The following is a 16,673-nucleotide window of genomic DNA, read 5'->3' as shown; positions in this document are numbered from 1 at the left end:
TGAACAAATGCTCTTCGGTATTGAGCGATGCTCGTTACCCCACGTGTAAAATCGCGTCATTGTCGACACAATTACGAGTTTGATTGTATAAATTAATGAATGAATAAGAGATAAAGAGGAATTCAAACTTGTAACAGAGTGATTCCTTTTGGTCTTTTATGAAAGAATCAAATGGATATATCCAAATTTGTGTAAATGAAGCTGGCAATGATTTCGATTTGAGGCAGAAAGATTGGTCCATGTTTGTTCTTTTCCAGTCACCTTTGCTTTAATTGTAAAAGATTGGGAGGATAAAGAAATGGTGTTTGTAAGGACTAGTAAGAAATTCATTTAGGGTACAGAGGGAACCTATTCTTCCCCAGTAAGGACGGTTGCAGAGCTTCACACGAGCAGGTGAAGGAAAAGTGGTCCTTGATCACACAAATTAATTTCTTTTTAGTTGTTTTTTTTCTCTATATAAACATGAACGAAGGCTGCAACTCTGATCCATCCATTATCGCCCATTGCTCTGCTTCTTCTCTTGCCTTCCTCCACCAAGCTTTTAACTGTTGCAGCTACGTAGGGAGAGGAAGACACAGGGAAGAAGAAGATTAAGGGAAAGGTAAATTTCTCTGTGTTTCTCTATTTACTACGGAGAATTGCTTATTTCACTTTCTTCCTTTTTAGAATAATGGGGTCGTTTCGTCTGTGTTTTTTTTTTTTTTTTTTTCCTTCTCTTCTTTCGTTCTCATCTTTGACGCTTCTTCTCGACGATGATGTGTGAGGGGAGAAACAGGGGTTGGCTTGATAAGTAGAGAGAGTAAGTTAGAAAAGAAAATGCCCGTTGACATGTGTCTCCATTATAATCCTTTTAGACCAGTGGGTACCACACTTCTTACAAGAGTTTCAGTTATATAAACCCCACGCAGTCCTCACCTGCAACTCACTAAAATTTCTTAGTTCTCCATTCTTATATCCGTCTCTCTCTCTAGCAGACTCGGAGTCATCTGGTTTTCCTCTGTTTCTTGCGGTGTTTGTTTTTTTAGCAGAAACCATAACCTGGACAGATCCTTGTGTTTCAGTGAGAGTTTGGGAGCTGTAGCTTGTCTTCTCAACAGCGGAAGAGTTGGGTTGTTGCGGAGAAGCTTTTAACCCCTCTCTGTTGGTGGTTGATCTGATTCGTCTCTTGCAAGGATGGGTGTGGGAGGTGAGAACGGTTTTGGATCAAACTTCCACCAAGTCGGCGATGTTGCCATTAACATGCAGCCGAATGGACCTTCTAAGTGTTTCGACGATGACGGCCGAATCAAGAGGACAGGTAAACTAGAACCATTTTCCCATCCATATTCGAAACTATTTGATCTGTTAAGCTCAAGAAAATTAAGCATGAGAGTAAGGATTGTTACAGGGAATTTCTGGACCGCTAGTGCTCACATAATAACGGCGGTGATCGGCTCCGGCGTTCTCTCGTTGGCGTGGGCCATTGGGCAGCTGGGATGGATTGCAGGGCCGGTGGCCATGTTCCTCTTCTCCTTCGTCACATACTACACTTCCACTCTCCTGGCTGACTGCTACAGAGCTGGCGACCCCATTACAGGCAAAAGAAGCTATACTTACATGGACGCAGTCCGCAACAATCTTGGTAATTAAACTTCTTTTCAGAAAGCATTTTCATCAAATACCCAGTGATCGAGAAACAGCTAAAATGAGACGATCCGTGTTTGAAATTTCAGGTGGAGTGAAGGTCACGATCTGTGGTCTAATCCAATACGCCAATCTGTTTGGTGTGGCCATCGGCTACACGATTGCGTCTTCCATCAGTATGATGTGAGTGCTGTTTCTTCTGAAATCTTTCTGCAGTTTAGCTCACTGTGTCTGTTAATTCTCACGCAAACTCGCAAACATGTGCAGGGCAATCAAACGTTCCAATTGCTTTCACGAGAGTCACGGGAAGAACCCATGTCACATGTCCAGCAACATTTACATGATTGGTTTCGGAGTGGTGGAAATCATCTTGTCTCAGATCCCGGACTTTGATCAGCTATGGTGGCTCTCCATTGTTGCAGCTATCATGTCCTTCACGTACTCTTCTATCGGGCTTGCGCTTGGGATTGTTCAAGTAGCAGGTTAGCAACGGATCCTCTCTATAACAAATTCCTAAATCAGTACTCGGATCATAGCCAGAGAATCTGAAGCCAATCTCCTTATCTTCATGAACAGCAAACGGAGGTTTCAAAGGGAGCCTTACTGGCATCAGCATCGGGGCGGTTTCACAATCTGAAAAGGTCTGGGGGAGTTTCCAAGCTTTCGGGGACATTGCTTTTGCCTACTCCTTTTCCAATATTCTCCTCGAAATCCAGGTATTTCAGTCGATCCTGAAAGTGTTTGAGAGACATATTTTTTTAAAAAAGGAGATGATGTATGTGAAGTATCCAATCATATCACTTTCCAGTGCTTAAGCTTTGAGCTTTGATGACCACAGGACACGATCAAATCCCCGCCATCCGAAGCGAAAACCATGAAGAAAGCCACCCTTTTGAGCGTCACAGTGACCACAGTCTTCTACATGCTGTGCGGGTGCATGGGCTATGCAGCTTTCGGCGACGCCGCCCCCGGCAATCTCCTCACCGGCTTTGGCTTCTACAACCCCTACTGGCTCCTTGACATAGCCAATGCCGCCATTGTCATCCATCTGGTTGGCGCCTACCAAGTATTTGTCCAGCCTCTGTTTGCCTTCATTGAGAAGTGGGCAGCCGCAACATGGACTAAAAGCATCTTCATCACCAAGGAGATCACAGTACCCATCCCCTGCTACAGGCCCTACAAACTCAATCTCTTCCGATTGGTTTGGCGGTCGGCCTTCGTCGTCCTCACCACTATCGTCTCCATGCTTCTCCCCTTCTTTAACGATATCGTGGGCATCCTCGGCGCCCTGGGGTTTTGGCCGCTCACTGTCTACTTCCCAGTGGAGATGTACATAGCGCAGAAGAAGATACCCAAGTGGAGTAGCAGATGGGTGTGTTTCCAAATCCTGAGCATGACCTGTTTGATCATCTCCATCTGCGCCGCTACTGGGTCCGTCGCCGGGGTCATCCTCGACCTAAAGAAATACCGACCGTTCAAGTCCAACTACTGATTCTTAGCTAGAATTCGCAAAGAAAACTTCGCTCTTGACTCCTGTCGTCTTCCTCGCTTGTAATCAATCATCTATATATTAATTGTCTCTCTCTGTTTAGTTTAAACTTTAAACCGACTGGAATGAAGATTTTACATATAATGGCAATGCTGTCACCACTTTTCTAATTCTTCTACTCGTGTAGTCGTCTCCAACACATTTCGCCGAAATGCAGAAAACAGACATTTTAGACGCCGTTCAAGTCCAACTACTGATTCTTAGCTAGAATTCGCAAAGAAAACTTCGCTCTTGACTCCTGTCGTCTTCCTCGCTTGTAATCAATCATCTATATATTAATTCTCTCTCTCTCTCTGTTTAGTTTAAACTTTAAACCGACTGGAATGAAGATTTGACATAATGGCAATGCTCTCACCACTTTTCTAATTCTTCTACTCGTGTGGTCGTCTGCAACCCTTTTCGCCGAAAAGCAGAAAACGGACATTTTAGACGAAAAGTAGGCTCTGTAAAGGAGATTTGTTGGTTCTCCGAATCTGCTTCTTGTCAGTCGAGCAACCAAAACTAAACAGTACCGAACCCACTTAAATGGAAGACCCAACACGAGTATCTAAATGCCGAAAGTTTTTTTTTTCTCTCTGGCCCGTGCGGACACTGTTGATGGCAGCCGCGGAGTCACAATCGCCGGATGGCGCGAATCGTCGTCCCACCCTGTACTCGGAGGTGACGCCAGTGGGTGGTCACTGGTCGCTGTTCTTGTTCTCACGCTGGTGGCGGGGCCCATGACACTTCCCGTCACTCTCACCCGTTATGATCCGAAGAAGAAGAGAAAGTCGTTTCAAAGGAAGTGGAGTTTAGTAGTGAGTCGGCTCAAACGAACTTTTTTGTTTTTCAAATATAAAAAAAGAAAAAATCAATAAAAAATGAGAAAAAAAAATTCAAACTACGGAATTTCACCAAAATAACCATTTAAAACAACTTATTTTGAAAAAAAAAATGACATCATCAAATTATTTTAAAAAATACTCAACTTTGACTGGTCCACTACACATGTGTACAATCAAATGTGACACGTAAGCTTTGACTGCTTCTTACGTGTCGCCATGTCATCAGTGCACTGAAGTTAGATGAACACGTAAACTAATTTCAATCATAATATATAAATACCAAATAAGAAGTAATTAATAACTTCAATCTTTCTTCCTAGATGGAGTCTCAAGGTACAAGAGTAATATACCCTACTCAATAGTATAAGCTTGGAGGCCTATGTTTTTCTTAATTTAACTACCCTAGGTTATATTCAACAAATATAATTTAATCATATTATATAAAAATGATAGTATTTGTAATAGTTACAAGTAGTGTTAAAAAACCCAAATTGGATTGGCCAGTTGAATCGACTTTCCAAATTATGGGTGTAAAAAGACTAGGAAAATGCATAAGACCTAAATCGGTAACTGGGTCCTAAATAATACAAATCGGTGGAAGAAGAAGATTTCTCTGATTCTTTTATTATTTTTTAAATGATTATGTTAGTATGACATCAACACGATTCAATTGGCGATCAAACTTGGCATGAAGAATGAGTCACTTGTAAATGAAATCGAATTTAATGCATTATGCTGGTTGTCTGAGTTTCTATGGTGAGGCCACACTCTCACATTATTGAATAAGCAAATTGCTATTGTATGTTATATTTATTTTACTACTTGACATCTAATTATACATTTAAAAGCCTGATGAAATAACATTAAAGTAATATAAAAATCATATAAAATACTAATTCTTTCTTATACTTATTTATAGAGGGGTTAATCAATTGCGAACTAAATTTTATCTATATTCATTCCATTTAATAAACAATATGCAGGTAAATGGGTAAACCATTTCATAAAAATAAAAAAATTATTCATTTTTTAAAAACGAATGGATAAAAAATAAAATAAATAATCAGATAAAATTGTCACCCCAAAACGTCGGCCACACTATACATACCCAAGTAAAGTAGGCAAAAAAAAAACCTTCCGAAACTTGTTTGATGAGATTTTAAACTCCACTTGATTGACAAAGAGAGAAGAGGAAGAAAGAGATATAAAGAGAAGTTAATCAGTTGCGAACTAACTTTTACCTATATTCATTCCATTTAATAAACAATATGCAGGTAAATGAGTAAACAATTTCATAAAAAAATTTATTCATTTTTTACAAACGAATGGATAAAAAAATAAAATAAATAATCGGATAAAATTGTTACCCCAAACCGTCGGCCACACTATACATACCCAAGTAAAGTAGGCAAAAAAAAAAAAACCTTCCGAAACTTGTTTGATGAGATTTTAAACTCCACTTGATTGACAAAGAGAGAAGAGGAAGAAAGAGATATAAAGAGAAGTTAATCAGTTGCGAACTAACTTTTACCTATATTCATTCCATTTAATAAACAATATGCAGGTAAATGAGTAAACAATTTCATAAAAAAAATTATTCATTTTTTACAAACGAATGGATAAAAAAATAAAATAAATAATCGGATAAAATTGTCACCCCAAACCGTCGGCCACACTATACATACCCAAGTAAAGTAGGCAAAAAAAAAAAAAACCTTCCGAAACTTGTTTGATGAGATTTTAAACTCCACTTTATTGACAAAGAGAGAAGAGGAAGAAATAGATATAAAGAGAAGTTAATCAGTTGCGAACTAACTTTTACCTATATTCATTCCATTTAATAAACAATATGCAGGTAAATGAGTAAACAATTTCATAAAAAAAATTATTCATTTTTTACAAACGAATGGATAAAAAAATAAAATAAATAATCGGATAAAATTGTCACCCCAAACCGTCGGCCACACTATACATACCCAAGTAAAGTAGGCAAAAAAAAAAAAAACCTTCCGAAACTTGTTTGATGAGATTTTAAACTCCACTTGATTGACAAAGAGAGAAGAGGAAGAAAGAGATATAAAGAGAAGTTAATCAGTTGCGAACTAACTTTTACCTATATTCATTCCATTTAATAAACAATATGCAGGTAAATGAGTAAACAATTTCATAAAAAAAATTATTCATTTTTTACAAACGAATGGATAAAAAAATAAAATAAATAATCGGATAAAATTGTCACCCCAAACCGTCGGCCACACTATACATACCCAAGTAAAGTAGGCAAAAAAAAAAAAAACCTTCCGAAACTTGTTTGATGAGATTTTAAACTCCACTTGATTGACAAAGAGAGAAGAGGAAGAAAGAGATATAAAGAGAAGTTAATCAGTTGCGAACTAACTTTTACCTATATTCATTCCATTTAATAAACAATATGCAGGTAAATGAGTAAACAATTTCATAAAAAAAATTATTCATTTTTTACAAACGAATGGATAAAAAAATAAAATAAATAATCGGATAAAATTGTCACCCCAAACCGTCGGCCACACTATACATACCCAAGTAAAGTAGGCAAAAAAAAAAAAAACCTTCCGAAACTTGTTTGATGAGATTTTAAACTCCACTTGATTGACAAAGAGAGAAGAGGAAGAAAGAGATATTGCGAACTAACTTTTACCTATATTCAATCTATTTAATAATCGGAACATAGGTAAATGGGTAAACCATTTTATAAAAAAAAAAAAGATAAAATAAATAATCAGATAAAATTGTCACCCCCACACTGTACAAACCAAGTAGGCAAAAGAAAAACCTTCCAAAACTTGTTTGGTGGGATTTTAAACTCCACTTGATTGACAAAGATAGAGAGATCATTTTCATTAAAAGAATGTGAATGCAGCTAAAAGTGTGATCAGATTCTTGGTAAAGTTTAAAAAGAAATGTTCTCGAGTATCTGAGGAGGGAGAATGAAAACATGAAACTCCTTTTTGACTGTCTTCCACGAGACGGCTGAAGAAGATGAACTTTCTCTTTCAGTGGGGTTCTTCCTGATAATAAGATATGTGAAGAAAGTGGCGATGGAGAAAGGCTGTAAGCACATACGATGGTGGGGAGAAGAAACTTCACAAATATTCTCTTCCATAATAATTGTAGTCAAAAGTTGCTCTCTTCTACTCTTTTTGCGTTCTTTTAAGAGAGACATCAGCGGTTTATGTAAAAACTGGAATTTCTTCTGAATCACTCTTCTTGTCAAGATTAGAATACGGAATGATGATTTACAGTCACCGTTTAAGAACTCATTTAAAAGCTGCAAAAACCCATTTCTGAATGAACAACGGAAATGCTAAACTGTGATAATTGAAGAAGGAGAAAGGAGGGAGTTGGGTAATGATTTAAAATATGGAAACGATCTGCCCATGACTATCACGGAATCGAGCTCATGTTCACATGGACCAACCTGAGCCTCCTAATTTCAAACGTTTAGTGTCGGTTGGTCCTCTATGCCGACTTTGACAAAGCTTTGACAAAACTGGTTTTTCTTAGCTTTTTTTTTCTTTTCCTTAAGTCAGTGGTGTCTCCATTGGAGAATTTTAACTACTTTAAAAAGATAGAAAAATAAGTTTCTTATTGTTTAATCCGAAATAATGAAAATAGAATAATATAATTAGTTTTATAATATTTTTTAACAGAAAACAAGTCGAGTTTGATTTCCAATAGAAAATTTTCATAATCTATTTATTTAATTTTTAACTAGAGATTTAATAAGCAATAGAGTGGTTTCGGTTCCTACGATTTATCCACATCGATTATGTTTTCAGTTCTTAGGTTTTTCGTGAGCTAAAAGGATATGTATTTGAGGACCCTTAACCGCCCATTTTTTCATAAAAAACCTCTACAGAAGAAGGTAGGAATTGATAGAGATAAAGATAAAAAAAATTATTGAAATAGAGACAAACTCAAATTGTAAGTGATTGAAACAGAAACAAACTTAAATTGTAGAGTTGTAAAAGTTATTGAGTATGTTGCAATTCTATAAATATTGCATGTATACTTGGCCAATGAAAGGTACAACAAAATTATTCAGCATTCCAAAATTTAATGTGGTATCAGAGCTTTTGATCAACAATCTTTTCTCTCTTCCTGTAACGATAAACCCGTTAGAGCTCGATCAATAATCCTTTCTCGAAGCCGCCATCGTCGCCACTTCATCCTTTCTCCCCGTCTCACTTCTTACTGTCACCCATCGTCCGTCCGACTCTTCTCCTGTCGTCGAAGACTATCACTTTCGATGACCTTCTTCCTTCCGTTGTTGTCCCTACAGACCAAATGCAAAAATATCTACATCTCCACCGGGCTTTACCTCCATCGTCGCCGTCACCTTCATGCACTGTCCCGCACACATGTGAACAAAGTACGTGAAGTTCATACGTGCGAGTTCCACATATTCCACAAAAAACCCTTTGTTTTTAATTGGTTGTATATATAAAGCATCTAAAAAGTTATATTCGAAAATTATGAACCTAGGAAAGGGTTTTCGAGACCAACCCCATACGACATGATGACAAAAGACAATTTCTGACTTCAAACAAGGGGGAGTTCAGAACCGTAGGGATTCCTAAAAGCAGCGAAAACAAAGCAAGGGTCAGTGGTTTTGCAATTGGGAGTTGTGACAGCTCATTTCGGCATCTTACCACCACCCATCATCGTCTCTGTCAGCTACAGAATCCTTTTACTCAGAAACGACACTTGTAGGGTCTTTCTCGTGCGACGACGTCCTCCCAATTCCCACATCACTTTCGTATAAACTATAATGAATCTCCCTCACTTTCGTTTCCTCCCGTTTCCATATTCTAATCTCAGATAGCTGGTTTTTTTAAACAAACAGCGTGACTAGTAATAACGAACTTTCCTTCTGCATTCTTAATGAGTTTTTAGAAGCTGAAGTTTTCTTTTTACGCTGCATGAATCTGCCTACTTTATTAGGTTATCCTTTTTATGTCGTTTCTTATTATTTGATGTAGCCTTTATTTTTTAACTCGATTTCATTCTAATGATGTCACATGAAGGCAGGTTTCAACTCTTCACCTGAAAATCTGCTGAAAAATTTCTCTCGCTTTCATAAAAAAATTGCAGATCTGGAGTAGTCTTCTAGATCATACTGGAGGAGCAATGAATTGAAACAAGTTTCAATATGGAGGTTAGTGAGAAACGTCTTATTTATATATAAAAAAAGAGAGTGAAGAGAGGAACGAAAGTCTCCTCCTTGAAGCCATTTTTTTGTTTCTGGTCATTGTTTATGAGAATGAGACAACTCGTACTGTGCAAATAATAGAGATTTCTGTCAAGTCACTTCCGTCTAAGACTTCATTGGGGACACTCGACAATGGATTGGACTGAGGGTGCCTCCAAACTTCACGTTCGTCCTCTCATAGAAGTTGAACTCGAGCCAGATATTAGGCTTTGTGGACCATATTGCTCACTACTTGTGTTTGTGTGTGGTTTACTAGAAAGAAGAGGAAGAGTTACTAGGAAAATAACAGGTAAAAATGTAACCAATCTCCTGTTTGAGGTGCCAATGCCATGACCTAAACTACAGCAAAAGACATAGAGTGAGATGAGAGAAGATGCGAGTAGAAAAGAAGAGACATCCCAAGGCTCTATAAAACTGCATTGTCTGAGCTTGTTATCAATGTAACCAATCTTCTTTCCATTCCTAATAAAATCAGCTTTAATAGCAATAATAGAACCCTCCAAACTCATTATAAAAGAAGAGGGAGTGTTGATCTTTGATCTGAAACGTGAAGAACAGAGAGAAAGAGAGAAGCGAGACGAGTTTTGAGCAAGGTAGACAAGTATAACACATAAAAATGGTTTGGGCATGAATCCCTTCCCTCAGACTTTCTTCTTACATTAAGTAAAAAAATGGCAAAAGTTACACTTAAAATAGAAAACTAGCCCTATGAAAGGCAACTTCTTACTCCAATAAGGAACCAAGGGGAGAATCCTTTCTTTTAACCCTAATCCCTGTCGTTTATAGAGACAAAACTACCCTTGACATTTCCTTATTCTCCTCTTCATGCAAATTAAAATAAAGCCTAGGTACCTTTCCAGCTAATTCCCTCTAAAGTCCTATAACCTCTCATACCAAGCACAAGTGTTTTCTTTAAATCATATTAAGTTATATAAAATTCATAAACATCAAATTACATCAAATCAGTGAATTTCTCGCTTTTCCAAAAATTCAACAATTTTTGTGTTTACATTGATAGTGGTGAACATGATTTTTACTTAGACTTATGACACTTATGTTGTCACAATAGACTAGAATTTTATTTTTCTCTAAGTCATAATCCTCTAGTTGTTGTTTCATCTATAGAAGTGTTGCACAACAACTTCCACATGCTTTGTACTCAGATTGAGTAGTAGATAGGGCAACTAAATGTTATTTCTTGTAAAACCAAGAGAGAAGCATATTTCCAAGTAGTTGACAACAACCACTCATACTCTTTCTGTCAATTTTGCATCCGACAAAATTGACATTAGAGTAAACTACTAGGTCTATGGCAAAGGAATTTGAGTACCAAAGTCCTAAGCTTGGTGTTCCAAGTAGATAATAGAAAATTCTTTTTACAACCACTAAGCGAGATTCTCTACGGCTGGATTAAAATCTAGCATATAGGCATACGGAAATCATTATGTTTGGTCTACTGACTGATAGGTAAAGTAGGAAACTTATCATGTTTCTATAGATTTTTTTATCAATGGCCCAACCTGAGTTGTCTGAGTCAAGTTTCAAGGACAAACTTATGGGTGTGTTAATAAACTTAGGATTTTTAATGTTGAATCTCTTAAGTAATCCTTTAGTATACTTGAACTGAATTATGAAAGTTCTATTCTCTGTTTGCATCACTTGAAGTCCAGGAAGAATGTGAATTTACCCATTAAACTCATTCCAAATTCATTTTTCATTATACTAGAAAATTCTTGACATAGTGAGGAGTTTGAAGAACCAAAGATGATATCATCCACATAAATTCAGATGATATTAAATTTTGATCATGGCCACTACCTCACTTAAAACCATTTTTCAGCAAGAATTCACTTAATCTTTTATACCAAGCACTAGGTGCTTGTTTTAACTGTTGGAATATATGAATATGTTGGAGTGTCATTGATGTAATTAGTTTAAGTTTTTGGTCTCTTCACTCTTACAAGGGTGAAAGGTATAATTGTATTATTGATACTTTTATCATTTATAAATAGAGCTTAAGGGGAAGGGTTCCATAACCCTAATCTTCCTCCACTTTTCTCCCTAATGTGTGTTCTATTCTTTACCAAATATGTAATTTATGGAGTCCTAAAAATCAACACCGTATCAAAACAATGATTGATTTTCAGGATTCTAATTACCACAACATGTTGCTCTGCCTTGATTGAAACAGAGATTATGGCATATCTCACGTACCTGCTTCGCATTCTTGTTGTTGTTGTTCTCACGTAGCTTTGATGGCTTCAAGTGTTTTGACAGCCCATTGACCAAGTTATTGGAATCTAAACACAATCATCTTACTTTTCTTTTGCATTTACTGCAATTTTTCCACCTCTTGTTGTTACAAAGCAAATATCTCTGAATTGAGCAGAAAAGAAAAAGAAGAACATGTAGCAAAGACTTTGACTCTGTTTGGTAGATATGATTTTGTTGTTCGAAGAAGAAAGGAAGAATGAAGAAGACAAAGGAATTTTACGGTGGTTCGGTAGTGTACCTACATCCACCAGAGTGACAGCCAGAAAATACACTAATTTCAATTAGGGTTACATAATGTGTGTTTAAAAGACACAAATATCCCTATACAAAAATACCCCCTAACCTCTAAAAGACACAAATATCCCCATACAAAAATACCCCCTAACCTCATGTATGAGCCATATACTTCAACAATCTCTACCTTGGCGAATATTCACCCCTTAAGAAAAAGAAAGCATAACCTAGGACTCCACCTAGAACAATAGGTTGGGGTCGTCTCTCATCTAGCAACTGGAGACATTTATCAAGTCCAATAAATGCTTGAACTTTTTTTTAGTAACATGCTTTGTCAACATGTCTATTGCATTTTCAGAAGTGTGAACTTTTTCAAGTAGTAGTTCACCTGATGAAACCAATTTCCTGATCCTGTGAAACCTCACATCTATGTGTTTGGTCCTCGCATGATACACCTAGTTCTTTGCCAAATAAATGGTACTCTGACTATCACAATGCAACTGAACTCCACCTTGCTGGACACCCAGCTCCTTGACCAACCCTGTAAGCCACAAAACCTCCTTGGCAACCTCAACTACTGCCATATACTCTGACTCAATAGTAGATAGTGCAACTATAGACTCTACAATGAACTTCCAACAACTAGGTCCTCCCACAAGAGTAAATACATAACCTGTGGTAGACCTCCTATCATTCAAGTCCCTTGCATAGTCTGCATCCTCATATCCCACAACTGAAGGAACACTTTGTTGTCTGCTAAACATGATGTCATAGTCTGTAGTACCCCTCAAGTATCTGAAAATCCACTTGACTACATCCCAATGCTGTCGACCCGGATTTGAAAGAAACTTGCTACCACGCTGGCAGCTTGTGCCAAATCTAGTCTTGTACAAACCATAACATACATTAAACACCCCACTGCACTGGCATATGAGACATTTGACATGCCATGAACTTCATCATCTGTCTTCGGGCACTGAGTGGTAAATAATCTGAAATGATTCGCCAAAGGTGTATTTACTGGTTTTGCATTACCCATGTTGAACCTGTCCAACACCTTCTCAACATAGCTATACTGAGATAGCCATAATCACCTGAAAAGCTCTATCCCTACAAATCTCCATCCCACGAATCTTCTTGGCCGCTCCCAAATCCTTCATGTCAAATTCTTTGTTTAACATAGTCTTCAACTTGTTGACCTCACTCATACTCTTTGCAACAATCAACATATCATCCACATAAAGTAGCAAAAAAATAAAAGAATCATCATTAAGGCTTTTCACATAAACACAACAATCATACTCACACCTTTTGTAGCCAATCTGGATCATGTAAGAGTCAAATCACTTCTACCACTGCCTTGGAGACTGCTTCAACCCATAAAGTGATTTCTTCAAATTACAGACCAAATTTTCCTATCCAGGGTGACTAAACCCTTCTAGCTGCACCATGTAAATCTTTTCTCTCTCTCTCTCTCTCTCTCTCTCTCTCTCTCTCTCTCTCTCTCTCTCTCTCTCTCTCAATTCAAGGTGCAAGTTTACATTATCAAATATTTATTACAATAAAAATTTGGTAGATAGAGGATCTTGAAACCAACACCCTCCTATAGGTTAGAATCGGATTGTCAATGACTTTGGCTTATCCTGGGAAGTTTTGTCTTACAAATGAGGCAAGCTGAAATACCTATCTAGCAAAAAAGAGCAAGGTTATCACCTTTAAAAATCTTTTCATAACTATTCAATTTACCATATTGGTTGATTAAACATGAATGGTATATATTTTAAATTTATCACAAATTTTATTCTCTTATGTCCAAAAAATACAAGTAATATGATCATTGCTATAAGCTTTATTTGGATTTCATTATTTTATCATTGATTATATTTTCAAGTATTCTTGAATTGTAGAGATAATTTATAATTATTGTATGCAAATGTAAAGGGTCAAATTGACCATATCAGTGTTCTTTTGGGGTTGTCACTGACCGTGGATGCATGAGATCAGCCCATGATAAATTGGTTTAACATGATACAAGCTTGGAGCCCATGTGGCCACAGACCAAGCTCAAGCTAATAAAGTAAAGCCCATATTCAAGTGACCTAGACTCACATGCTGAGCCTTGATGGAGAAATAGTAAGCCTAGGACATGGATAGTCTACATAGTGCCCAAGCCCAATCTCTTATGGACTAAAGTCGTCTCAGAACTAAAGGCTTAATGCCCTCCAAGTAGTCCATCTAGTTCAAGTTGGCCTGGTTCAATTTTATAAACCCGGTTCTACTAGTTTAGATCGTTTTGAGACTGTACTACTCAAACTAGAAGAAACTGAATCCATTTTGAGAATTTAGAAGTACTTATGCTCCTTAGTTTCATCAACTTCTTCACAAATGATTAATATTCTTGTCTTCATATCGCAGAGTTGTTATTGTAATTTGTTCAAAGTGATTTATAGTTTATAAAATCCCCAAGTGTATAACCAAATTAATAAAAATTATTTCCAAATTATTTCATTTTCTAAGTCCCCAACGAATATTAAAAATCGTATAATTAAATTGTTTATAAACAAAATTAGTTTAATTATATGGTTTACAAAATCCCCAAGTGGTTTGTGGATTTTGTAAATTATTAGAGTTAACTTACATGAATTCCCAAAGGGTAACCGTAAATTAATTTTTCATGGATTGTGTAATTTATTAGAATTAATTGACATCATTTCCCAAAGGATAAAGTGTAAATTAATTCTTTTTGTTTGTTGTATGTGTGTTTATTTTTGGTAAGTCTTATTATTTTCTAACAAGTAATACAAATTATTTTTGGTGCCTTTTACATGTTCTTCCAATGATTGACAAAATATTGTTAAGAGCGAGTGTTAGGTGCCACAAAGATAAACTCAGGGGGAGTATTATAGGTTTATCAAATTTATTGGTTAATTTTCACTTTAATTATAAACACTTTAGCACACAAGCATTGCAAGAATTTGATACAAAATCAAGTTGTTAGGATTGTTGGAAGATGGGCCCACCATGATCACACGAGTTGGTGGGACCCATCATGATCACGTGAGGTGGAATGATGAATCTTACACAATAAGAAGTTGTCCAGAGCCAAAATTATTATGGAAGCAGGTCTCACAGAAGAGTTTCAGTTTAAAGGCGTTTTAATCATGTTAGTCTTCTATTTATATTGAATTATTTAATTATGCTAGAACTTATCTTTAAGTGTTAGTGTTTAGGTGTAATTGGGACAAAGGTAGTTTAAATGTAATTGGACTCTACTACCTTCCTCTATTATAAATAGAGATTCATGTACTCTGGATGACATTAAGTCAATAAAGTTTTTCTCTTTTCCATAAATTCAACAAGGATATAAGAAGATAACTCATAAACTTTAAGTACACGAGTAAGGGTAGAAGGGTGTAGTTTTATTTTCTTTGAGGGAGTGATCAATTGTATAGCTCATGAGAGTATTGGAAGATGGGCTCAAGCCCACGAGCTCAAGACAAGAAGCCCACACGTCAAAGGAGTGGCATATGTGTAAAATATGGTACTTTCCATAAAGATGGCATAGAAGTGTAAATATGTGTTCCTTTTATGTCTTTTGTTTTATCAAGTTGTAGCCCTAAGGGTATTGTAAAACTATAAATAAAGGCATTGGCTAAGAGGTAGGGCATTGAAGCACTCTCCTCTCTTTCCACAAATTCGTCCAACCCTCATTTTTTTTTTGACGCAACCCTCTTCTCCCTTAAACCAAACTCTCTTCTTCAACGTTCTTCTTCTTCTCTTCTCCTTCTCTCTTCTTCTTCTTCTTCTTGCTTGTTGATCTAAAGTTCTTTTCATGAGATCCTAAATTCTACATGGTATCAGAGCAAGAAGTTTAGGATCTCTTCATGGAGTTATTATGAAATCTGTTTAAGAAGTTGTAAAAGGAGTTCAGTCATAAAGAGATAAGTTCATCATCTTATTATTAACGTTTTTTTTTGTTTCCTTTTCTTATTTACATACTTCTTTTTACTGTTTTTCTTTACTTCTTGAATTTGAGTCACATCAAGTCAAGATAAATCTTTATATGTTGTAAAGATTTATTTCTATGACTAAATTGATGTTATAATCTTGACTCCTTGTAAATCAATTACAAGAGTGATCAAGATCATTTGCTGTTTGCATCTTATTAAGATTGGTGAAATTCAATTACCTTTATGTAATTTGGATCCATCTCATTTGAGGTAGAATTCCAGCACATGTTGCTGTATCTTCTCCTACTTAAGGTTGCTCAAGGGTTTGTGTTATGTTGTTGGATGCCCATTATATGTTTGATGAAATGCCAACAACCATTTACTCTTTGTAGTTCCATTTTTTTTAACTTCAACAATTGAGCTTTTTCTTACGTTGAAGTCTCCCATGAGCTGAAGATAAATCTCTTCCAAGTGTCTTGGTTTGTCGTTAAATCTTCTCTAAATTTTTGTCCATTGCTCGTTTGTGTTGGAGTTTGGATTAAGGCCTAATCGGTTGCATCTACTTTCTTCTCTTTGTTCTTATGAATACAAGAGAAGTTAAGTGATAGCTGGATGTTATTATCACTTTCTAAATGCACAAATTTGTTGATAATTTGGTGTTTACCCTTGTGAAAGAAATTGGTTCTTGTTCTCTTTTGTTGGTGATTGATTTGGTCTACGGGTTCTTCAAATTACATAGAGTAATTGTTCTTTGAAGAAGGCCTTTTTCCCTTGACCTCCATATTTTACTTGCCTCATCATGGAGATTGGATACAATAGTAATAAGAGTCATATACTCCGTATTACTACAATTCCACTTAGAGGTCTCTCCAATTACATGAGCAGGTCACAATCTGTTCTGAGGGTTTTTATTACTTGTGACCTCTTGAGCCACATTGTTAACTTTCCTCCTCCGATTGATGAAGAAG

At 36.5% G+C, this 16,673-nt stretch overlaps 1 protein-coding gene across 3 annotated transcripts; it reads left to right on the top strand.

The window, feature by feature from the left end:
• The first annotated feature begins 503 nt into the window (after positions 1 to 503).
• On the top strand, positions 504 to 3,278 carry LOC137945380 (amino acid permease 3-like). Of its 3 annotated transcripts, none has more exons than XM_068791251.1 (7): positions 504 to 601; positions 1,062 to 1,297; positions 1,388 to 1,621; positions 1,713 to 1,806; positions 1,891 to 2,105; positions 2,200 to 2,339; positions 2,462 to 3,278. In XM_068791251.1, the coding sequence occupies exons 2-7, from the start codon at positions 1,174 to 1,176 to the stop codon at positions 3,113 to 3,115; spliced, it is 1,461 nt and encodes a 486-aa protein (XP_068647352.1). In that variant the 5' UTR covers positions 504 to 601; positions 1,062 to 1,173; the 3' UTR covers positions 3,116 to 3,278. The 3 variants fall into 3 exon arrangements, with proteins under 3 accessions (XP_068647352.1, XP_068647354.1, XP_068647353.1); XM_068791253.1 differs by having other exon boundaries at positions 1,047 to 1,297; XM_068791252.1 differs by lacking the exon at positions 504 to 601 and having other exon boundaries at positions 962 to 1,297.
• Positions 3,279 to 16,673: the final 13,395 nt, after the last annotated feature.

Source organism: Aristolochia californica, unplaced genomic scaffold (genome assembly GCF_029961685.1).
Source record: "Aristolochia californica isolate CCGP_79_NKW_82.1479 unplaced genomic scaffold, dmAriCali1.0.hap1 SCAF_12, whole genome shotgun sequence".
NCBI lineage: Eukaryota > Viridiplantae > Streptophyta > Magnoliopsida > Piperales > Aristolochiaceae > Aristolochia > Aristolochia californica.
This window is presented reverse-complemented; position numbering and strand designations above follow the sequence as displayed.

Bases quoted from the DNA above. Each gene is read 5' to 3' on its own strand.
- LOC137945380 (XM_068791251.1), top strand. From the start codon at position 1,174: ATGGGTGTGGGAGGTGAGAACGGTTTTGGATCAAACTTCCACCAAGTC. The intron at 1,807-1,890 runs GTGAGTGCTGTT...AAACATGTGCAG, and splicing joins GCGTCTTCCATCAGTATGAT to GGCAATCAAACGTTCCAATT. The intron at 2,340-2,461 runs GTATTTCAGTCG...TGATGACCACAG, and splicing joins ATATTCTCCTCGAAATCCAG to GACACGATCAAATCCCCGCC.